The sequence below is a fragment of the Archocentrus centrarchus genome, unplaced genomic scaffold, assembly GCF_007364275.1.
Source record: "Archocentrus centrarchus isolate MPI-CPG fArcCen1 unplaced genomic scaffold, fArcCen1 scaffold_35_ctg1, whole genome shotgun sequence".
Classification (NCBI taxonomy): Eukaryota; Metazoa; Chordata; class Actinopteri; order Cichliformes; family Cichlidae; genus Archocentrus; species Archocentrus centrarchus.
In genome coordinates, this window is record NW_022060262.1 from 3,785,791 (window position 1) to 3,809,576 (window position 23,786).

The 23,786-nt window shown below is 44.4% G+C and overlaps 1 protein-coding gene across 1 annotated transcript in view; it reads left to right on the forward strand.

Moving 5' to 3' along the window:
- LOC115776626 (5-hydroxytryptamine receptor 3A-like) overlaps nucleotides 1-23,577 on the forward strand; it is a 65,265-nt gene extending 41,688 nt beyond the window's left edge. Inside the window, exons 5-12 of the mRNA XM_030724352.1 lie at nucleotides 11,753-11,797; nucleotides 11,941-12,050; nucleotides 17,965-18,134; nucleotides 20,820-20,977; nucleotides 22,492-22,702; nucleotides 22,785-22,955; nucleotides 23,047-23,135; nucleotides 23,347-23,577. Of these exons, the coding sequence (XP_030580212.1) occupies nucleotides 11,753-11,797; nucleotides 11,941-12,050; nucleotides 17,965-18,134; nucleotides 20,820-20,977; nucleotides 22,492-22,702; nucleotides 22,785-22,955; nucleotides 23,047-23,135; nucleotides 23,347-23,577 (1,185 nt within the window). The remainder of the gene's footprint in view (nucleotides 1-11,752; nucleotides 11,798-11,940; nucleotides 12,051-17,964; nucleotides 18,135-20,819; nucleotides 20,978-22,491; nucleotides 22,703-22,784; nucleotides 22,956-23,046; nucleotides 23,136-23,346) is intronic.
- Nucleotides 23,578-23,786: the final 209 nt, after the last annotated feature.

Genomic DNA, 23,786 nt, shown 5'->3' on the forward strand with positions numbered 1-23,786 from the left:
GAAGAGTTACTGGAGCTGACTGAAGGCGAGGGAGAGCGACTGGAGCTAGAGCTGACTGAGACCCTGCTGCTGCAGCTAACACAGAAAACCGATGCGAAGGCTTGGACCTGGTTGCCCCCACCCGCGGAACAGGAACGGGTGCAGAGGTCAGCCCGTCCGTGGCTGCCCCCACCCGCGGAACAGGAACGGGTGCAGAGGTCAGCCCGTCCGTGGCTGCCCCCACCCGCGGAACAGGAACGGGTGCAGAGGTCAGCCCGTCCGGGGCTGCCCCCACCCGCGGAACAGGAACGGGTGCAGAGGTCAGCCCGTCCGTGGCTGCCCCCACCCGCGGAACAGGAACGGGTGCAGAGGTCAGCCCGTCCGTGGCTGCCCCCACCCGCGGAACAGGAACGGGTGCAGAGGTCAGCCCGTCCGTGGCTGCCCCCACCCGCGGAACAGGAACGGGTGCAGAGGTCAGCCCGTCCGTGGCTGCCCCCACCCGCGGAACAGGAACGGGTGCAGAGGTCAGCCCGTCCGTGGCTGCCCCCACCCGCGGAACAGGTACGGGTGCAGAGGTCAGCCCGTCCGTGGCTGCCCCCACCCGCGGAACAGGTACGGGTGCAGAGGTCAGCCCGTCCGTGGCTGCCCCCACCCGCGGAACAGGTACGGGTGCAGGGGGAGCTGGAGCCAAGGGAGCGGGAGCAGGGTGAGCAGAGAGAGCTGGAGCTAACTGAGGGGTCTGAGACTGCGACTGAGGAGGAGCTGGAGCTACAGCTGACTGGGAACACTGCGACGGAGGAGGAGCTGGAGCTACAGCTGACTGGGAACACTGCGACTGAGGAGGAGCTGGAGCTACAGCTGACTGGGAACACTGCGACTGAGGAGGAGCTGGAGCTACAGCTGACTGGGAACACTGCGACTGAGGAGGAGCTGGAGCTACAGCTGACTGGGAACACTGCGACTGAGGAGGAGCTGGAGCTACAGCTGACTGGGAACACTGCGACTGAGGAGGAACTGACACTGGAGGAACTGACACTGGAGGAACTGACACTGGAGGAACTGACACTGGAGGAACTGACACTGGAGGAACTGACACTGGAGGAACTGACAGAGTGCTAGGGTGAACAGACATTAGGGAAACCGACTGAAGGCTAGAGGGGCCTGAGTACGTCAAAACTGGCCGCGTGGAAGCAGGCCGGGAGACAGAAAGAGCAGACTGCGAGCTAGAGAGAGCAGACTGCGAGCTAGAGAGAGCAGGAGCTAAGGGCGTTAGAGCTAACTGCGAGCTAGGGGAGACTGACTGCGAGGAGACTGACTGCGAGGAGACTGACTGCGAGGAGACTGACTGCGAGGAGACTGACTGCGAGGAGACTGACTGCGAGGAGACTGACTGCGAGGAGACTGACTGCGAGGAGACTGACTGCGAGGAGACTGACTGCGAGGAGACTGACTGCGAGCTAGGGAGAGGAGCTGACTGCGTGGAAGCAGCCTGAGGCACAGCTGACTGGGGAGACTGAGACACAGCTGACACCGGGCACTGAGAATGCGCTGACACTGGGGACTGAGAATGAGCTGACACTGGGGACTGAGAATGAGCTGACACTGGGGACTGCTGTAGGTGAAGGGTGGAGGTTAAGAAATCCTGCACTAACCCATGCAGAGAGCCAAATAACCAAGGGTAATCATCGACTAGCCCTTGCAGCTGGGCCGTGAGCTGTTGCTGTTCCTGCTCACATGGGTCAGCCAGAAGGTCCATAACCAGTGAATCCACCCAACGGATAATGGTCTGCTTTGCCACCTCAGGGAGGGGAAAGGCAGGGGGGTGACGGGAATAATTGTCCGTAGGCATAGTAGCGTTGAAGCCAGTGTTACTCACGGAAACGGAGGATTGGGTGTGAAATGGTGAAGCGGTCCGCGGCGTTATACCGCTCGGGTCTCGGGGTGCCTTCCGCCGTTGCTGCCGGGAACTCCCTCTCCTCCGCGGCTGCCGAGGAAGGGAGGGATCAGCGAAAGGGGAGGCAGGTGAGTGACGATGACGGGGACTGTTCAAAGACGCCGGGCCCCCCAGCGCTAGACGAGTGCCGTCGAAAAAATTGGAGCCGGAGGGGGTTTTGTAATGGTCGCGTCGTTCTGTCATGGCCGGGGAGGAAACGGACGAGGAAGGACTCACATGAAGGACTCCAGAAGCAAACATAACTAAAAAGGGGATTTATTTCAACGGGGAAACACAAATACAAAAACCTTGGAAGGGAGGCACAGGGAGACGAAGGGCAGGCACAGGGAACACAGGAACATGCGGGCACAAAACATCAACGACGCGACAGAGAACAAATGAAAACTGAGGGCTTAAATACACAATGGGTAATCAGGGCAAGAGGAAACAGCAGGGAACAACAGGTGAGGCAAATGAAACTAATTACACAGGGGAAGCAAAGCTAAACACAAAGCACAAGGAAATCACATTGGCAAAATAAAACAGGAAGTGATAAACCAAGGAACACGCAGACAAGTCACAACACTGGGAACATGACAAACATACAGGGAGGACAAACTCAGGAAATAAATTAACACAAAACGCTGGGCCAACGGCCCAGGACATGACAAAATTAAGAACAGATAAACCAGAAGATAAAACAAGATCCAATGTGTGCCCACGTTCCTCAGTGGGACCATTCACAGACTGAATTAGATTAAAAGATTCCACTAAATCTAAAAAATCCTTCACCAGAGGCTTCTCGGGGCAACAAATATGAATATTAAAATCCCTAACCATTAAAACTTGGTCATACCTTGGCATGATTTCAGCCAAGAGGTCAGAAAAGTCACTTAAAAAGTCTTTATTATACTTTGGTGGACGGTAAACCACCGCGCAGAGCAGCGCAGGAGAGTGGCCCAACTCAAAAAGACTCAGTTGAAAGCTGGAGTATGAAACTGAAGGAGACAACTGCTTACATTCAAAGATCGATTTGAAAACAGTCGCTAAACCTCCGCCACAACCCGAGGACTGCGGAGAATTGAAATACAAACAGTCAGGTGGCAACAGTTCAGAAAAGGCGCTGGACTCACCAGGAGACATCCAGGTTTCAGTCACGCAGAAGAAATCCAGTCCATGGGAAATAAAGAAATCTTTTATAATAAAAGTTTTGTTCGTTACAGATCTGGCGGTCACCAGACCCATCCTGATGGGAGCCGGATACAGAACAGCAGTAGTGGGGGGAGTGCGCGCCAGAGGCCACAGGTTCTCGAGGTTCACTCCTCGCCGGTGCAGGCGTAGTGGGTAGGAGCGCGGGGGTGGGATAACTTGATGCGGGCCAACAACAGGTACAAGCCAGGCAAGCCAGGAGTTGACATGATCCAAAGAACGCCACGAAGCAAAAAAATTAGGATCAGGTTCATTTTGGGTTAGGAAAGCTCTGGAAGAGCGGGCCAGATATACCTTTAGCTTCACCAGCCGCCCGCCGCGCTTCATCCGACGTCTGTGACGCTTCCTCCAGTGCGGTGGGCCTGGAGGTCGGTAGAGAAAAGCCGGTATTCCTGACAAGAACGGGGGCAAAGAATCTTGTCTTTCGTGGTGGTACTGTCCGAGTTTTCCAGCAAACCGACGAAGCTCCAATAGTGTTTGACGATCATACACCAGTAGCGACTTGACATTTTGTATGACACAGAGGAACAACAAAAACACAAACAAAGTAAAGAGCGATAGACAGCGTGCCGTACACACTGGCGCCATCTTGATTTAGGTGTTTAAGTATAAAAGTTTAAGGATTTTGATGGTTTCAGGCATGGGCCTCTCAAAATGGCTCTACAGCACCACCTTTAGTTCAATTTCCACTGCTGTGTTTCACGTACATGTATGAAATTTGATACACATATGCAAGGGTGAAAGTAGATTTAAATTCTTGCCAGTACTACAACAAAAAAATTAGAATCACTTGACAATGTGGAATATATTTTTGTTGTTAAGGAACTGAGATGTCTGTGTAGATTCTCAGTCATCCAGGTCATAGTAGTCTCTGGAGCTTGAAAAAGGCGACTGGACCAACGTCACCAACTTTCCCCCGCTTACAGTGCTGTCCTGAGCTCCCTTCCCAGACGTCTCAACCCCCATTCACACCTTGTTCCAGTGACCTCAATAGGCCACAGGAAACAATGGAGCGGAGTCCTAAATTGGTTTCAACTGAAACCACTGATTAAATATGACCCACGCCCTCTTCACACCTGGGCACATGTGTTCACGCACATGATCAATAGAGGGTCATAACCACCTCCAGGGGACTACGCCCACAGGGGTTTAAATACCTGGGTCTCTCCACCATTTGGTTGAGAACTGAAGAAGCCTTTCGGATGAGAGGTGAAACGTCTTCAAGAAACAAAAAGAAGTCCAGTCGCCTTTTTCAAGCTCCAGAGAAGGAACTGAGATGTTTGCACACACTCTACACTTAACACAACCGATGACCACCTCCATGCATTCTGCTACTGTCCACCAATAGAAAACTTCTGGAAAGAAATAACCACCAAACTTTTGCAAACCTCAATCTCCTTGGCATCCACTGTGTTTTGGAGGTGAATGCGCTCTCATGTAGCATAAATGAAATCTCTGGTCATAAGCAGTGTTTTCCAGCTGTGCTGTGTTGTTGAAATTGAGCAGAATAACATGAAACACAATTAGTTCATCTCTCTTTGCTTTTAATTGAGATATTTTGTAACAAGTAGACCAACATTAAATGTAGCGGTGAACGTTTTAACGTTTTAACTGGCCGAACCAAAATCACCTGAAAAAACTACGCCCTGTGGTTATTATTGCCTCTGGAAAACCCATGTAGTTGCCTTTTAACCAGTGTTGCCAGATCTGAAGATAGAAACATGCAACCACCTCTATGAAAACAAGCCCAAAATAAGCCCAACTGCCAATCCACAGCATTGTGTAGACTGATGCTGCTTTTAAACAGTAGTATAGCTCATTTCTTTGTTTTGTCTCATTGTGTTTTGGAGCAATAAAACCAATGTTTCTTAGCCTCATAGAAGAGAAGGGTGCACAGTTTTTTTTTGTGTGTTTCTCGGTATTAGCACGTTGAATTAAATCAGCATGGTGAGCACATATTTCACACTTGCAAAATCTGCAGATTGCCTTTGATACGTCTCCCACCAGGAACACAGCCACTTTCTGAGGTGTATGAGGACACAATTTTAGCGCCCCCCCCCCTTCCCAAAAGAAAACACACACACTCGCTCAAGGTTTGCTGTGTTCATGCGAGCAGATCTCACTTATTCATGGACTTATAAAATACAAGACTTCTGTTACAGGCTTTGATTTTCCATCAAAAAAAAACAAAACAAAAAAATGTGTGTATGGGGGGGGGGGGGACAGGAGGAGCGGAGGTGAAAGAGCACAGGGGTGCCTAATCAGTGCCGTGCCCCTGTTATTGATCATCACATATGCATAGCTGTTAAATACAGAAAATGCCGACTACAGAAATTACATCGCCGCATCATTTTGATGCCCCCCCCTCTTGTGAGGCGCCCCTATGTATTGCATATAGTGTGCACCCACTTTTTGTGCCACAGTCTCCCATCTGAGCTCTGATTCGTTCTTTAAGTGCGCTCTCTTTCTCCCACTCTTTATTATATCCATCCATCCATCCATTCTTTTCCGCTTATCCGGGACCAGGTCACGGGGGCAGGAGCCTAAGCAGAGAAGCCCGGCTTCCCTCTCCCCAGCCACCTCCTCCAGCTCATCTGGAGGGACCCCAAGGCGTTCCCAGGCCAGCCGAGAGATATAATCTCTCCGGCGTGTCCTGGGTCTACCACGGGGCCTCCTCCCGATGGGACATGCCCGGAACACCTCACCCAAGAGGCAGCCAGGAGGCATCCTAATCAGATGCCCGAGCCACCTCAACTGGCTCCTTTCGATGTGGAGGAGCAGCGGCTCTACTCTGAGCCCCTCCCAGATGGCCGCACTCCTCACTTTATCTCTGAGGGAGAGGCCAGCCACCCTTCGAAGGAAACTCATTTCTGCCGCTTGTATTCGCAATCTTATTCTTTCGGTCACTACCCAAAGCTCGTGACCATAGGTGAGGGTAAGAACGTAGATCGACCAGTAAATCGAGAGCTTCGCTTTTACACTAAGCTCCCTCTTCACAACGACAGAGCGGTGCAGCGTCTGCATCACTGCAGAAGCAGCCCCGACCTGTCTGTCGATCTCCCGCTCCCTTCTCCCATCACTCGTGAACAAGACCCTGAGATATTTGAACTCCTCCACTTGGGGCAAGAACTCGTTCCTGAGCCGGAGAGGACACTCCACCTTTTTCTGGCTGAGGACCATGGCCTCAGACTTAGAGGTGCTGATTCTCATGTCAGCCACTTCACACTCAGCTGCGAACCGTTCCACTGCGAGCTGGAGGCCAACCCCTGATGAAGCCAACAGGACCGCATCATCTGCAGCAGAGATGAGACTCCGAGGCTACCAAGGAAGAAGCCTTCCGCCACCTGGCTACGCCTAGAAATTCTGTCCAGAAAAATTATGAATAGAATCAGTGACAAAGGGCAGCCCTGACGGAGTCCAACACCCACAGGAAATGAATCCGACTTATTACCGGCTATATGGACCAAGCTCTCACTGCAGTTGTACAGAGACTGATGTACAGAGCTGCATTCCGCTTGGCCTGCCGATACCTGTCAGCTGCCTCCGGAGTCCCACAGGATAACCACGCCTGATAGGACTCTTTCTTCAGCTTGATGGCTCCCTTCACCTCCGGTGTCCACCATCTGGTTCGGGGGTTACCACCACGACAGGCACCAACGTCCTCCATTGAGTCCATTCGGACTCAATGTCCTCAGCCTCCCTCGGAATGCTGTCGAAGTTCTGCCGGAGGTGGGAGTTGAAGATCTCCCGGACTGGGGCTTCTGCCAGGCATTCCCAGCACACCCTCACAATACATTTAGGTGCCCCAGGTCTGTCCAACATCTTCCTCCGCCACCTGATCCAACTCACCACCAGGTGGTGATCAGTTGACAGCTCAGCTCCTCTCTTCACCTGAGTGTCCAGAACATACGGCTGCAGATCTGATGATACGATTACAAAATCGATCATCAACCTGCGTCCTAGGGTGTCCTGGTGCCATGTGCACTTATGGACATCCTTATGTTCGAACATGGTGTTCGTTGTGGACAAACTGTGGTTTGCACAGAAGTCCAATAACAAAACACCATTCGGGTTCAGATCGGGCAGGCCGTTACTCCCAATCACGCCCCTCCAGGTCTCACTGTCATTGCCCATGTGAGCGTTGAAGTCTCCCAGCAAGACTATGGAGTCATCAGATGGAGCACTCTCCAGCCCCGGTAACCCTATCCCGGGCAGGGTAAACTGTTCCCTTGCTGTTACAAACATAGGGGTCTTCTGAACCACTCTTTGTCTGGACCCTCACCCAGGACCAGTTTGCCATGGGAGACCCTACCAGGGGGACAAGCCCCCGGGCAACATAGCTCCTGGGATCACTGGGACACACAAAACCCTCCACCACGTTTATTAACTGATTAAGTCGTGTTTTAGACTGCTTATTGCTAGCGGATCTATTCTGACCCAAAGTTCACCCGTGACTGGTTCTAAATGGCGGCTTTACAGCAGGCACCTGCTCCAAGTCTTGCCGGTACTGTGTACCGGCGCAGAATCTTTTAGTGGTACGCAGTACCGGACCGTACCGGCTTACTTTCACCCCTGCACATATGTAACACGTCCAAATGTCACACCAGGCCGTTAAATTTGGCCTTTGTTTTTCTCCCTTGCTACAAAATTGTTTGTGCAGTCGTTCACACATGCTTTGCCCCATCAGCCTAAAAATGAAATCACTTGTGAACAAACTTAGGCTGAACCCATAACTACGGATTCAAGGCTATAGGTGCAATCACGCCCCTTACAGAAGCTAATGAAAATTTGTATAGCGTCCACAAAATTAGTTTCTCTGAAATGCATGAAAATTTGTTTGAACATTCCTGACATCATCCTGATCAAAAAAAGTCAATGAGACCCATGCTCTGTTTTGCATGCCACAGCTGTGACCACACCCCAAATACTTCATTGGGTTTATATGGAGAGCAAAAGATTTAGTTTTGTGGAAATATATGAAATTGTTTACAGACATTCTGTACACTATCACGATCAAAAAAAGTTAATCAGACCCATGCTCCATTTTGCACGCTGGAGCTGTGGCCACCCTCCAAATATTGCATTGGATATATATGGAGAGCAAAAGAAAAAGTTTCTTGTAAATGAATGAAGTTGGTTACAAATTATCAAACAAATTATCCTATAACAGTAAGGACAAGTAAGGTGAAACAGCACAGAAGCATTGACTGGAGAAAATCTCTCATTTTAGGGCCAACACTACCCTCTACTGGACAGAATAATTCAGTCCAGTGCCGCGCTGACATACGGTTTAACACAAGCTGCTTTTCCACTGACGGGGTTCCGGTGTCGGTGCCAGTATTGGAACCATTCAGCGGTTTTTCCACCACAAACGCACTCGGTGCTCGGCCGAAAAACGGGTTCAACTCGGGCCCTCCAAACTAGCTGGTCTGGAACCAAGAGCATGTGATGAAAGCGGCAGAAGGGCTTGACTCTGCCATCTCAACATCAAGTTTTCTACCATATTACATGTGTATTACATGAGAAAAGCTAAGTGATTTTCACAGCTGGGAGTTAGGTTGGGCTCTAAGGCTGAACTTGCTGCTTTGTATCAGTTCATATCACAGAAAAAAGGACACAAAGTGCGTACTTGTCGGTACCCCAACTGGGCCTTCATCAAATCAGCTAAGATGCACAGGAATGAAGGCCAAACACAAACTACAGAGAATAGGAAGGACAAGAGGAACAACATTGTCATCCCATATGTGTCAGGCTTGTCAGAGAAACTCAGAAGAATTTTCTCCAAGCATGACATCTCAGTATACTTCAAACCAAGTCACACCCTAAGACAAAAACTGGTTCATCCCAAGGACAAACCCGCCAAACACAAGATCAGCGATGTAGTGTATGCTGTTCAGTGCAGTGAAGAGTGCTCGGACCTCTACATTGGTGAAACCAAACAGCCTCTTCACAAACGAATGGCACAACATAGAAGAGCCACCTCGACAGGACAAGATTCAGCAGTACATCTGCATCTGAAGGAAAAAGGGCACTCTTTTGAGGATGCCAATGTCCACATTTTGGACAGGGAAAACAGATGGTTTGAAAGAGGAGTGAAAGAAGCCATCTATGTCCACTGTGAACAACCATCATTGAACAGAGGAGGTGGATTACGTCACCAACTTTCCCCCGCTTACAGTGCTGTCCTGAGCTCCCTTCCCAGACGTCTCAACCCCCATTCACACCTTTGTTCCAGTGACCTCAATAGGCCACAGGAAACAATGGAGCGGAGTCCTAAGTTGGTTTCAACTGAAACCACTGATTAAATATGACCCACGCCCCCTTCACACCTGGGCACATGTGTTCAAGCACACGATCAATAGAGGGTCATAACCACCTCCAGGGGACTACGCCCACAGGGGTTTAAATACCTGGGTCTCTCCACCATTTGGTTGAGAACTGAAGAAGCCTTTTGGATGAGAGGTGAAACGTCTTCAAGAAACAAAAAGAAGTCCAGTCGCCCCTTTTCAAGCTCCAGAGACTGCGTACTTGTCGTCTTGCTCTAATCACTGTCTGTGTTTCCCTCTGTGCTGCACACAGATGCTGCAGTAGTTTGGTTTGGCCCGTAAAACGTATTTGCAGCACAGAAAGGGGAGCGTGTTCTCCCACGTTTGTGCGCTTCGGTTTCCGCGTCCAGACGAGGACCCGCCCACACTCATACGTAAAGGAGTGGTTCGCAAGCGCAGTGGAAACGCGGGCCTGTTCCTAACCTTTTTGCTGGTTCTTTTGGGAACAGCACGGGCACCAGAACCCCGGCGGTGCAAAAGGGGTAACAGAGGGGCTGTCGACAGCAACAGGTATAAACATTACACGCTAACTTTGTTCGACACACATTAGCTCATCACAACTACAACATAACTTGTGAAGCCAGGCTAGCACACTCGCTTATATAACAACAACAGAGCCGCTTATACACTAACAGTAATAACTATTATCAAATATGGCTAAATCAAAAACAACATGCACGATGCTCACAAGGTGAACTTACTAGTCCCATGAATGCACACAGGCCAGCTTTAGTCCGATTTTGCCCAAAAGTCCGATAACTTGTGTGCAGCTGCTCCGTCCATCTGACTACGCTCTCCGCTGCTACAGCAGGGGGAGAGCGGCTGTGAGCTATTAACTGATAGCTGTATGCCTATTGGTCACTGGGTGAATCGTGCTCCCTCCATGCTGCTAATGCGTGGTCTGCAGGATGGGCTTTTTAACACTGTGTCTTTGGGACACTTGATTTTATGAACTCTGAACAAGTCAATTACACAACATTGATACAATAAAATGCTTTCTTGAAATGCATCTTCAAGTATTTTTTTGTGTCTTGCGTTTAAGTTTAGAATGACTTGGTCATTGTCATGATATAGTAGCTTTGTGGGTATTTTCTTGTCAGTAAGCTTTGGAGGGTATGAACTAAGCTACTGCTTTGTAATATAAGTTTAAAAAAATAAATGTTTTATTTGGAGCCATTTGGTCAAACTTGATAAACAGTTCAAATTACATGTTTTCAGTTCTTCTAACTAATCCTTTTAAATCCAAATCATGCAAGAAGTTAAGTCAACAAACTGCATGTTAGATCAACTAATTTATTTAAGAGGAGTTAACTTGGAAATTTACACATTCAAAACTTAACGCAGTCAAAACAACAAGTTTATGTGACAAAGTCAAGTTGAGTCAACAAATTCTTTTTTACAGTGTAGGAACTGACATAATTATTATCCCAGTAAGGTAATTTATTTGTGGTGCCACAACCATTTTTATTGTGTTTGCTTGACCCCATAAATGTCATTTAGTTTACTTCAATTATCCAAGTAATTTTTCCTAATATTTTCATAGTTTCTCTTACATCTGGGCCCAACTCTATCCCTAAGTATTTCATTCCTTTTGGCAGCCATTTAAAATTGAATGCAGCCAGTTGGTTGTGTGTACAGTTTTGTGATACTGACATGGCTTTGGGCCAGTTAATACAATAACTAGAAATTTTAGAATATTCTTTGATGCTTTGTAATAAAGCTGGCAGTGAAGTAGCCAGGTCCTGACACAGTACCAACATGTCATGTGCATAGAGAACAGTCTTTATATTTTTAAGTTTAGGCTTCAAACCTTCCTTTTCCTCACAGCTAGGGCTGCATCAGTTGACCTCGATCCTTCCTTTAATTATTCTGCAATGGGATCAGGCTGCTAGGGGACTTCCCTTGATGCAATGACTGTTTCTTCTTCACTCCCATCTTTTCTCTCTCCATGTGTTTATTTACTGTTTAATGACATTACATTTTGTCTTCTCTCTTCCATAGTCTGTGTTTGGTCATGCTTTCCTTTTCTCTTCTTTTTTCTGCTAGCTTTGCCTGGGTTTTGAATTTGAATTTGTGTCTTTAACCTGTAAATATGAGAGTTCCTCCATCAGCTCAGTTTTGCTGGAGGTCTCTTCCTGTTAAAAGGGAGCTTTTACTTCCCACTGTTGCCAAGTGCTGATCAGTGTCTTAATTTTGGGGATTGTAGGGTGTTTGCCTTACAGTACAGTACCTTCATTCTGAACTGTAGTTGAGCTTGACTTGTATCTACCTGAATAAACACTGTGTTAAAATTCTTTATTTACAGAGAGAAATCGACCAGACCTTCGTTTCTTACATTTGGGTTAGTTTGGTGAGTTTCCTCTTGTATGCACATAATTTTTTTTAACTGTATTGTTAAAATTCAAACTAATCATGATTACATTGTTTCATCCTTTCTCTCTGTATTTGTCTCTGCTTCTATCCCTTCCTTCCTTTTTGCATCCCTTTATGCAGATGTGGAACAATGAGCTCATTTCCTGGAATCCAGATGAATTCTGTGGAATTAAAAATATATCAATTCCTATTCAATATATGTGGATGCCAGATATAGTTATTGAAGAGATGTAAGTAACATATATGCACATACAGTACATTCAAAAAACACATATCTTCACTTTGTGTGTGTGTGTGTGTGTGTGTGTGTGTGTGTGTGTGTGTGTGTGTGTGTGTGTGTGTGTGTGTGGACAGTACCACATAGGGAATTTCACCCCGGGAAATATTACTCTAATGAACCTTAATTATATTATCAATTGATCACAAAAGCACACAGACTCATTACTGACAAGAAAGCAGCAAAATTGATTTTAACATTTTAATAAACCAGAAAATCAAAAATGAGACTACAGCAGAAACAAAAAAGTTAACTGAAGCAGAAACAGCATTTACTTAAATATTACTGTATTATACAAAATATTTCTAAAAGTGATAAAACAGCAAGCCCAAAGTGACAATCCAATTCAATTCAATTCAATTCAATTTTATTTATATAGCGCCAAATCACAACAAACAGTCGCCTCAAGGCGCTTTGTATTGTGGGTAAAGACCCTACAATAATACAGAGAAAACCCAACAGTCAAAACGACCCCCTATGAGCTGCACTTGGTGACAGTGGAAAGGAAAAACTCCCTTTTAACAGGAAGAAACCTCCAGCAGAACCAGGCTCAGGGGGGGGGGTCATCTGCCGCGACCGGTTGGGCTGAGGGGAGAGAAAGACATGCTGTGGAAGAGAGCCAGAGATTAATATCAATTAATGATTAAATGCAGAGTGGAGTATAAGCAAAGTAAATAAGGTGAATGAAAAGAAACAGTGCATTATGTGAACCCCCCAGCAGACTAGGCCTATAGCAGCATAACTAAGGGATGGTTCAGGGTCACCTGATCCAGCTCTAACTATAAGCTTGATCATAAAGGAAAGTTTTAAGCCTAATCTTAAAAATAGAGAGGGTGTCTGTCTCCCGAATCCAAGCTGGGAGCTGGTTCCACAGAAGAGGGGCCTGAAAGCTGAAGGCTCTGCCTCCCATTCTACTCTTAAGTATCCTAGGAACCACAAGTAAGCCAGCAGTCTGAGAGCGAAGTGCTCTGTTGGGGTGATATGGTACTATGAGGTCTTTGAGATAAGATGGGGCCTGATTATTCAAGACCTTGTATGTGAGGAGAAGGATTTTAAATTCTATTCTAGATTTAACAGGGAGCCAATGAAGAGAAGCCAATATGGGAGAAATATGCTCTCTCTTTCTAGTCCCTGTCAGTACTCTAGCTGCAGCATTTTGGATCAGCTGAAGGCTTTTCAGGGAGCTTTTAGGACAGCCTGATAATAATGAATTACAATAGTCCACCCTAGAAGTAATAAATGCATGAATTAGCTTTTCAGCATCACTCTGAGAAAGGATGTTTCTAATTTTAGAAATATTGCGCAAATGCAAAAAAGCGGTCCTACATATTTGTTTAATATGTGCATTGAAGGACATATCCTGGTCAAAAATGACCAGTAACACAGTGTTACTGGAGGCCAAAGTAATGCCATCCAGAGTAAGTATCTGGTTAGACACCATGTTTCTAAGATTTGTGGGGCCGAGTACAAGAACTTCAGTTTGATCTGAATTTAGAAGCAGGAAATTAGAGGTCATCCAGGCCTTAATGTCTTTAAGACATTCCTGCAGTTTAATTAATTGATGTGTGTCATCTGGCTTCATTGATAGGTAAAGCTGAGTATCATCTGCATAACAATGAAAATTGATTCAATGCTTTCTAATAATACTGCCTAAGGGAAGCATGTATAATGTAAATAAAATTGGTCCTAGCACAGAACCCTGTGGAACTCCATAATTAACCTTAGTGTGTGAAGAAGACTCCCCATTTACATGAACAAATTGGAGTCTATGAGATAAATATGATTCAAACCACTGCAGTGCAGTACCTTTAATACCTATAGCAAGCTCTAATCTCTGTAATAAAATGTTATGGTCAACAGTATCAAAAGCTGCACTGAGGTCCAACAGGACAAGAACAGAGATGAGTACACTGTCAGAGGCTCTAAGAAGATCATTTGTAACCTTCACTAATGCTGTTTCTGTACTGTGATGAATTCTGAAACCTGACTGAAACTCTTCAAATAAACCGTTCCTCTGCAGATGATCAGTTAGCTGTTTTACAACTACTCTTTCAAGAGTCTTTGAGAGAAAAGGAAGGTTGGAGATTGGCCTATAATTAGCTAAGACAGCTGGGTCAATGATGGCACCTTGAAGGTCTGTGGTACATAGCCAACCAATTTTTAAGATTGAAGCATCAATAATTGGAAAGACTTCTTTGAACAGTCTAGTACGAATGGGATCTAATAAACATGTTGCTGGTTTGGAGGAAGTAACTATTGAAGTTAACTCTGAAAGATCAACTGGAGCCAAAGAGTCTAAACAAATACCAGCAGTGCTGAAAGCAGCCGAACATGAAGAATAATCTTTGAGATGGTTATGAATAATTTTTTTCTCTAATGTCTAAAATTTTATTTGTAAAGAAATCCATGAAGTCACTACTAGTTAAAGTGAAAGGAATACTCGGCTCTACAGAGCTCTGACTCTTTGTCAGCCTGGCTACAGTGCTGAAAACAAACCTGGGGTTGTTCTTATTTTCTTCAATTAATGATGAATAGTAAGATGTCCTAGCTTTACGGAGGGCTTTTTTATAGAGCAACAAACTCTTTTTCCAGGCTAAATGAGCATCTTCTAATTTAGTGAGACGCCATTCCCTCTCCAGCTTTCGGGTTATCTGCTTTAAGCTGTGCGTTTGTGAATTATACCACGGAGTCAGGCACTTCTGATTTGAGGCTTTCCTTTTCAGAGGAGCCACAGTATCCAAAGTCATACGCAGTGAGGATGTAAAACTATTGATGAGATAATCGACCTCACAGTGGGTTACTTGGGGAGGCTGGGTGGACAGCAGATGGTCCAACTTATTCAGATGTTTCACTGTCAATCTGTGGATGGTACGCACTCCTCCAAAAAGACTTCATACCTAGTAATTCCCAAGCTTCTTGTACCTTGCCTGATACGAAGAATGTGCCCTGGTCTTTCAGGATCTCTTTTGGTATTCTGACATGGGAGCTGACCTGAACATCCACAAGCAGTAAATGGCAGAAAAGTGCCTTTGGTATGAGTGCTGGATTAATCAGCTGGCATTCAGCACAGGACAGGATGTGCACCAGCAGCTTTTGACATTAAGGGAGAACAAAACTAGAGCAAAGGGAGAGGGAAACTAAACAGAGAAGGGCCGAGAGAGAGGAACCAAACAGACACACGAACATGAACAAAGGGAACCTGAAAAACATACAAATAACTAAATAAACAGAACATCCAAACAACAACCTGAGAAACTAAACCATAAGATGAACTAAGAAACACAACTTGAAAAATAAAACAAAACAAAACTACACAAAAGTGTAGTAAACACACAGAACCACGACACCTGGAGTGTTTAAAAGTAGAATGGGAGGCAGAGCCTTTCAGGCCCCTCTGCTGTGGAACCAGCTCCCAGTTTGGTTCCTTTGGGTTCTCCCCTTCAAACTGTCAGAAGTCAGTTGATTCAAGTGAGCAGAATTGAGCTTCGAGCTTCATTAGACACAAGAGTGAATCTGCTGCACCGCTCACAAAAAAGACATGTTTACGTGCATGATAGCTTCTCTGTAAGTGTGACCTGTGTATGATGTCTTCTCAGCTCTTTAAATAATTGATCGGCATTGCATCAAAGCTAGCTAGCTACACTTTCAAGCTCATTACAGGCATTTCTTACCTTTAAATCTAACCTCTCTTCTTCCTTCTTGTCCTTTTTCTTACATCTTTGTCCTCTGAGTGAACTTCTCTGTCTTTCTTTTCTCTCCCTTTGAATACAGCAGCTCTTCTTTTAGCTAGCAGACACTGTGTGACAAACTGCACACACTTTTTGTGTTTGCTGATATTTTTTGAGCTTTTAGAAACGTTGCCTTTAAAATTACCTGCCACATGTTCCTCCCTTTATTTTTGCTCCTCTTCAGCAGTGCTAGCTAAGCTGTTTATTTCCCACGAGCACAGCTTATGGATTTGGTTCAGCCCCATTTTAGTCCTGATTATAGCGCTATAAATGATACATAAATTATATGGTTTTACCTCTTTAACCTGTTTGTATGCAATAAGCCCCGGTGATGGAGGACACTCCAGTATGATTGTCTCTTATGTGTTATTGTTCTGCTCTTTAGGCTCAGACCATTTGATTGACAGTGCAGCGACTGGAAATAAAGACTTCTCTCAGATGTGTTGAACCTAAAGTAATGAGTCTGTTTTTGAAAATGTAAGAAGTCGAAAGTACAGATACTTGTGTAAAAATGTAGGGAGTAAAAATAAAAAGTCATCAGAAAATTAAATACCCAAGGAAAGTACAGATACCTGAAAAATATTCTTAAGTACAGTAAGAAAATATTTGTACTTCGTTACTTTTGGTTACAGTTCAGTAACATTCACAGATGTGTTACCTCCACATGAATCCTTCATTACTCTGAGGACTCTGACCCATAATCCTTTGCCATTATTAGTCAGCGCAGTGACATTTCAGAGTGTAGGTGCTGCTATTGTCCCATTCAGTAGGGTTTAACCTGAACCTTTTTAATTATGTTACATGAGCATGGTTGCTGAGTTCTGCACAGGTGGGTTGTTGACTTTACACACGAGGAGTTAAATTGTGCGAGTGGCAGTGAACACCTATGAAGGAGTATTAGGGCCACATTGAGGAAAATAAAATTGTGCATTTTCAGAATAAAGTCAAACTTTCAAGAAAAAAGTCCAAATACTATTTTAAGAAAAAGCTGAAACACTATTCAAGTCAAAAAATGGCCACGGCTGCTGTACCCTCAACAAAATGCTTTGGGTTGATGAAACAACTTGATCAGCTGTGTTATTGTGTCTTGTGCTTCTATATATCCCCTCTGTACTGTATGAAGGTGCAATCATCAATGTCCTTGTATCTGACCTTCACCAGTTTGTTTGTTTTTTCCTACTGAGCAGATGCAGCTTTCTGCACCATCTCTTTAATGGTCTCATCACTACATCGTGTTTTTGTATTAAAGGGAAATAATTTCCTTGTTACTGTAACTGATTCTATAGTTTCCCTATAGTACAAGACACTCTGGAGTAGCAGATGTGGTGTGGCAGTTTTTGACTTGAAACTTAATCTTCACATTTTGACTTTTTTCTCAAAATTTTGACTTTATTGTCAGAATGCATAATTTAATTTTTTCTCAATGTGGCCCTAATACTCATTCATAAATACCTTTGCCTGCAAAATGAAATTATATGCTCATGATGATGTTTTTTTTTTCTTGTGTGATTAAAATCTAATTCTATAATTCTATACATATCCCTCAAAATCCAGCAAACAAAATCATGCTATTCTTTTAAGAGTTTTGTTATATTCCATATGGTTAGTCATGGGGTTGTAATGAGCCAGTCAGGAAACCATAACCCACTGCCATACAGATTAAAAACAATCCAAATGTTTTCAGGCTTCAGAAAATCTATGCAGAGCAGTTATCACAGTGACCAAATTTACTGTAAAATAAAGGTCATCATAGTTGCAACAGGATATTTGTCTTGATGTGCACTAAAAAATGAAATGACCAAAAAATTGTTTAATACTTATTTTTAAAGAAATTCAGGTCAAGAATCTTTTAAAAAATATGGAGATAATGCAACAAAGTTCATTATGATTCAGTGGACCATAGCAATAATAAAATAACACAATACACTCAAAAACTGTTTGCTTTGTCTACTGCAACACATGCCACATGAACACACTAAATACACTAGCTTTATCAGTGGTATTGCTGCACCCATAGAAGTAGCAGGTTTTATTTAGTAAAGATGAAACATGACTGCAGAAATAGTAAATAGTAAGTAATGCCATAATGTAAATTATTTGCCATAGTTTGATAATCAGTTTTCATTTGCTCTCATACAGGACAGAGAAAGACAAAGCTGCACCAAGTCCTTACCTCTTCATTCATTCAGAAGGCGGGGTTTATTATAAGAATGACCAGGTGGTGGTAAGCACCTGCAAGATGCACGTTTACAAATTCCCTTTCGACATCCAGAGCTGCAACCTCTCCTTCAAGTCTGTCCTACATGATGGTGAGCCCATAACAGCTTCTGTTTGTGCGTGTTATGCTCTCAAAAGCAGACACCTCAATATTAGATACCTCAGTATATGCTGCCTGTGTCATGGTCCTGGGTTTGAACCAGTGTTTTTCAACTTTTTGAGTTTTGGTGTTTAAGGATTTTCATGAAGCTTTTTTCCTTCTTTTCTAGTTAATTTAATATCTGTCTCTGTATTCTGTATGGATGTCTTTGTATTGGTCTCTCTGTCTGCCACTTCCTGTTTTATTTTGATAGCGTCTTTGGTTCTAGTGCTTTGGGTTTAGTTTTAGCTTCCTATGTGTTCTGCCCAGCTGTTCCCCATTATTTCATTTGTGTGTGTGTGTGTGTGTGTTCCCTTTGTCCCCGTCATATCGTCTATGCCTCCCTGTTTGCAGCCTTCCCAAAAGGGAAAGGAAATAAAAAGTAACACACAACGTGCCTTGTGGCTTGTTGTGGTTTGGCACTATATAAATAAAATTGATATCAAGTCTGTTTTGGGTTTGAACCTGTAAATTGAGGTTCAAGATTTGAGGTGGAAATGCAAAGAACAGCCGACAGGTAATCATCACTGAGAGGATCAGTATCTGGATTTGTTATATAGATCCAAAGAGAATCAAGAAGAATCAAGAATACTTTATTGTCATATATATGTAAACATATAATGAAAACATATAATGAAATTTGCGTTCCAGAACACCCATCCAAGAGAAATACAAAAACAGAAGCAAACATGGGGGACAGGTGTCTGAGGTCGTGCAGCCATTGCCGGCGCTACCTTTATCAGTCCCAGAAAAGGAAACAACACACATCATGGGGTAGGTTAAAAAAAGAGTCATCTGGTACGGTGCTCGACATGAGCACCATACCAGGGTCCAAAAAAAAACCACCTTAGCAAAGCATATTTGGACATTTAAAGCCAGGATAGCAATATGGTCGGGGAAGGGAGGGTCAGGAGGGGATGCAGATGGAGATGAGAGGGTCAGGGCATTCTGGAGACCAGATGCCATCTCCTAGCCAAAACAGTTCGCTGATAGGGATGGAAGTTCATCAGCGGCCGAGGTACACCAGATCCAGCTTCACAAATCATAGAGAGGGCTGAGGGGGGAGGAGAGCGACCGTCACACATTGTCCTGGAGAGATATGATTGCCAGCCCAAGGCCGGCTAGGGAGCCGAATTCCTGATAATGCAGATGTTGTTTTTGGAAAAGGCTGCTTGTTTTTTTCCAAAAGCCTTCAGTCTCACTGGGGAACCCATTCAGTAATCCAATATTCCAAATTCATTAGTTACCATCCTCACCTTGCAGAACCGAACCTTATCTCCAGATTGAACCCCTCTCGCCTGCGAGCACGTTCTCAGCTGGGCTACTCGCCAGCTTTACGGCTCAGGTCCAACAGGCTTTGAGTCTGAGTTTGTACGGCCCTGCACAGCCCATCCACCTGGGTCGGCAGCCTCTGCAGATATCGAACTGCTGCCCAGATTTTCTTGATTTCCCAGTAAATCAGGTATCCTCCGAGCCCAAACAGAAAAGATAACGCTACCAAATAGCCGAATATGTAGGCGTCTTCCACGTCTTCGACCCCGAAGGCTGAGAAGCACACAGGTCTCCACGAGCTCCAAGAATCGATGACGTATCCAACCGGATCTGTTCCACTCGGACACGCAGGCTCCCCTTTGCCCGATCTCATAGTGGAAAAAATTCGATCAATTTTGTTGAGGGCCCAGTTTGCCAGATCCATGATGCTCTTAATCTTATTCTTATTCGGACAGTGTGTAAGAGACGCTCTCACAGCAAGCAGCAAGCAGGAGAGATGGGGAGGGCAGGGAGAGAGAGATAGTGCGACCGTCTCCGTCTCCGAGAACCAAGATCTTCACTGCTGGCAAGAAAGTTGCTCTTCAGTTGGCTTAAAAGAAACTGCAACTTTCTTATGAAAGTCTTCACCAGGCAGTGCATTTCTTGTGTAAATAACATGGTTAATTTTTATCACTGTTAGCTGGTGTATAATACAATGCAAAAATAGCCATTTCAGAGAGAATGGCAACACTAAGCCATCCTCTGTTTCTAAGTTCAATAACAACTATTTCCCTGGCTGAAATTGGTCAAACAGCATGATGCATACATATTTACTTATTTCCTAATTTTCCATTGACCTCATATGGGCCTGTCAAGGACAACCAAAGGGCTGGATGTGGCCTGGTAAAGTCTTTTCCAGCACATTGCAAAGATCTCATGCTCCATGAACCATTCCTTCAATTCAATTTTATTTATATAGTGCCAAATCACAACAGACAGTTGCCTCAAGGTGCATTATATTGTATGGTAAAGACCATACAATAATTAGAGAATGTTTTTTCACAATTTGAGCTCAGTTAATCTTGGCATTATCATTTTGGAACATGTCTGTACCATGAGGGAAGAAAACCATCTATTGATGGAAAAACCTGATCATTTAATATATAACAGGTAGTTAACTGACCATCATTATTTGGACATACATGTTGAACATATGACACCAATCCAGTGGAAGGCTCTTGCCTATTTACTTAGTTAAATCCAGGTGTTGTTTTTTGTTTTTTTGTTTTTTTTTTTTTGGGGGGGGGGGGGGGGGGGGGGTCAGGAAGAGAACATTCCTTGTTGATCTGCTCACATTTAACACATTTCTTCTTATATTCTATTTCAGATTCAAGTATATTCTTAAGGCCCAAAGAAAAAAGTTTAATGACACTGTGGTTTGATAGCGAGATGCATACGCAGTACGAGTGGGTGTACATCAACATGACAATCACAATTGATACTGCCTGTCAATTTGGCTCCAACAAAACTAGAGTCATTTACACTGTAAGTATTTAGTAAGCAAAAACTCATAAAAGAAAACCATTCTGTTAGCCTGTATTTGTCTACTATAAGCACTCGGTGCCAAGTCAAGACATGATAATGTGAGTTTCCTCCAAAAAATGATGATTGTACTGGCCCATGCTGCAATGGTTAGGCTCAGGTCAGTTGTAGGGCAATGTTTGCTTTGCCAAGTTTGCAATGGAGAATTAGCTATGATGTACTTAAAAGAACATTTATTAATAAGATAAATATTGTATGCATTAATTAAAATGAGAAAATAACTTCTCATTCAATGTTTTTATTTTTTTCTACATTGTAAATTAATTTTGAAGTCATCCAGACTATGAAGAACACATAAGGAATCCTGTAGTAAACTTACAAGTCTTAAACAAACCAAAATATGTATTACAGTTTAAATTCTTCAAAGTAGGCACCTTTTGCTTTCATTACAGCTTTGCACACTCTTGGTAATCTCTCATTCAGCTTCATGAGGTAATCACCTGAAATTCAGTTCAATTCAATTTTATTTATATAGCGCCAAATCACAGCAAACAGTCGCCTCAAGACTGTTGGAAATGGTCAGGATAAATATGACCGGGAGGCAGAGGACTACCGCCCGGAGGAAGAAAGCCAGCTGGCTACTGGCTCACTAGGCACCCCAGTTTCCTACCCCCCCCACACCCCAAAAACACCACCGTGCTCCAGGCCGGCACCCACTGCCCCCACTGTGAACATGACACAACACACACCCCCACACGCATGCAAAAGACAGCAAATATCACACACACGCACGCACACACACACACACACACACACACACACACACACACACATACAGTGGTCCTGAGTCATAACTAACCGGCCCCATGTGGGTAACTGCTGCTCCCCCACCTGAGCGCCCCACCCCCTCGTGGGGGTGGGGGGCACCCAGAATCCCTTAGTGCCAGCCAGACATCCTGACGCGGCCAACACACCCCACGTGCCGGCGTGCCCAAGGGGGCACAGACCCCCTCCAGCGCAGGGAGGGGCCCAACCGGGAAATGGGCAACCCCGGGCAAACATAAGAGCATCCATCCAAGCCCCCACCACCAACAAACAGGGCCTGGACACAGAAACCACAAAATGGCAGCAGTTCCTAATGGTTGATGCTAAATGTTTCTAAAATTAACAACAAAAAACTTAAAGTTGAAAGTCTGAAATTAATCTTTTAATTTCTTTAATGCACTGTGGTGATATACTGAGGCAAAACTACAGAAATTGTATCAATTCTCACATCCTACCTACCTAACTGTAGCTCACAGCCTTTCATTCCATTCACCATGGTTTGGCACATTTGTCACCACCCACAAGTTATAAAACTCCTTTCCTAGTAGTATTTGAATACATAGTCACATCATTACTTCTTTCAGCATAAATCTGTTTCTGTTGCTTTTTTCCTTGCTTGATGTTTTAATGATGCAGTATATGGCTCTGCTGCACATACAGTAGAATTAACCACCTGGGACAACATTTCACAGATTTACATGAAGAGGAGGTCTGTCCACTACCTTGCCAATTTCATTCTTCCAATACTATTTTTCTTGGTTCTGGATTTGGCCTCCTTCCTGATCTCAGACAGTGGGGGTGAGAAACTCAGCTTCAAGGTCACTGTCCTGCTCGCTGTCACAGTGATGCAGCTTGTTCTCAATGATATTCTGCCCAGCTCTTCAGACAGTATTCCACTAATAGGTAAAGAAGCATATTTGATGGCACATTGTGACTTAATCAATAGTGATTCATCCACATTAATAATGCTGCCTGCTCTCCTCAGTTGTCTACTGCATTGGGATTTTTGCTCTGATGCTGCTCAGCGTCCTGGAGACGATTTTGATGATGCATCTGATTGAGAAAGACTCTGCAGCCCAAGATGATGAGACAGATGGAGAACGGAGCTTGGCTGAGAACTCTAGAGACAGACCCAACTTCCACAGCTGTTTTAGAGGTGAACTTAATCACAGCAATCATTCCACAAAGTGGACACCTGTGTATGCAGTTTCTGCTTTGTTGCACTCATCTTTGTGTCTTTATTCCAGAGATGAAGAGATGTAATCACTGTGCCTCTTCCTGTGAAGTATCTGCTGATGAAGAAACATCTGTGTGTATGTCATCTGTGACCCAAAAGGTTGGAATCGCTTTTAAGGTTGATTTTCTTTTTTTCTTTTTGTTTCGAAAGGAATTGTGTTTGCATGAGAGAGATTATCCTCAATCTTAACATGTATATCAAATGCAAACACTTGTATTAAATCAAAGTGGAAACAATGTAGCAGCAATCAGTGAACCTTATATGGCCCACTAAAATCTTGTTAATTACCTTTCTGCGAATCCTTTTTCAGGATAGCAGCAGTAAACTGACCGAAGTGTCCTCTGCTCTGGAGAAAGTTTCAGATGAGTTGTGGGAGACTCGGAAAACAGTGACTCTGCTCAGCAGCAGCAGCAGGAAGCCCGGCTACTGGACCAGAATGGTTAAAAAAATCAACAAGATTTTTGCCATTTTTTATTTGACAGTAGTCACTGTGTTTTTAACAATCATGGCTTCATTGTGGGCCTTTGCTGAAGACGATTAGGGCTAAAGTTTAAAAACATCCGTAAATTGTTCTGATCAGCTTCAGTTTCCAGAGTTTAGCTTCAGTTTCCATCACCCATATTTTGGCCTTGGCAGGTTACAGCTGAATAATTAGATTTAAAAATAAAATGTAAAATTAAGAGTCCAGCTTCTAATGAAATTCCAAGTTGGGTAAATGACCACAGACAGTATTAGAAAATTCAAAACTTT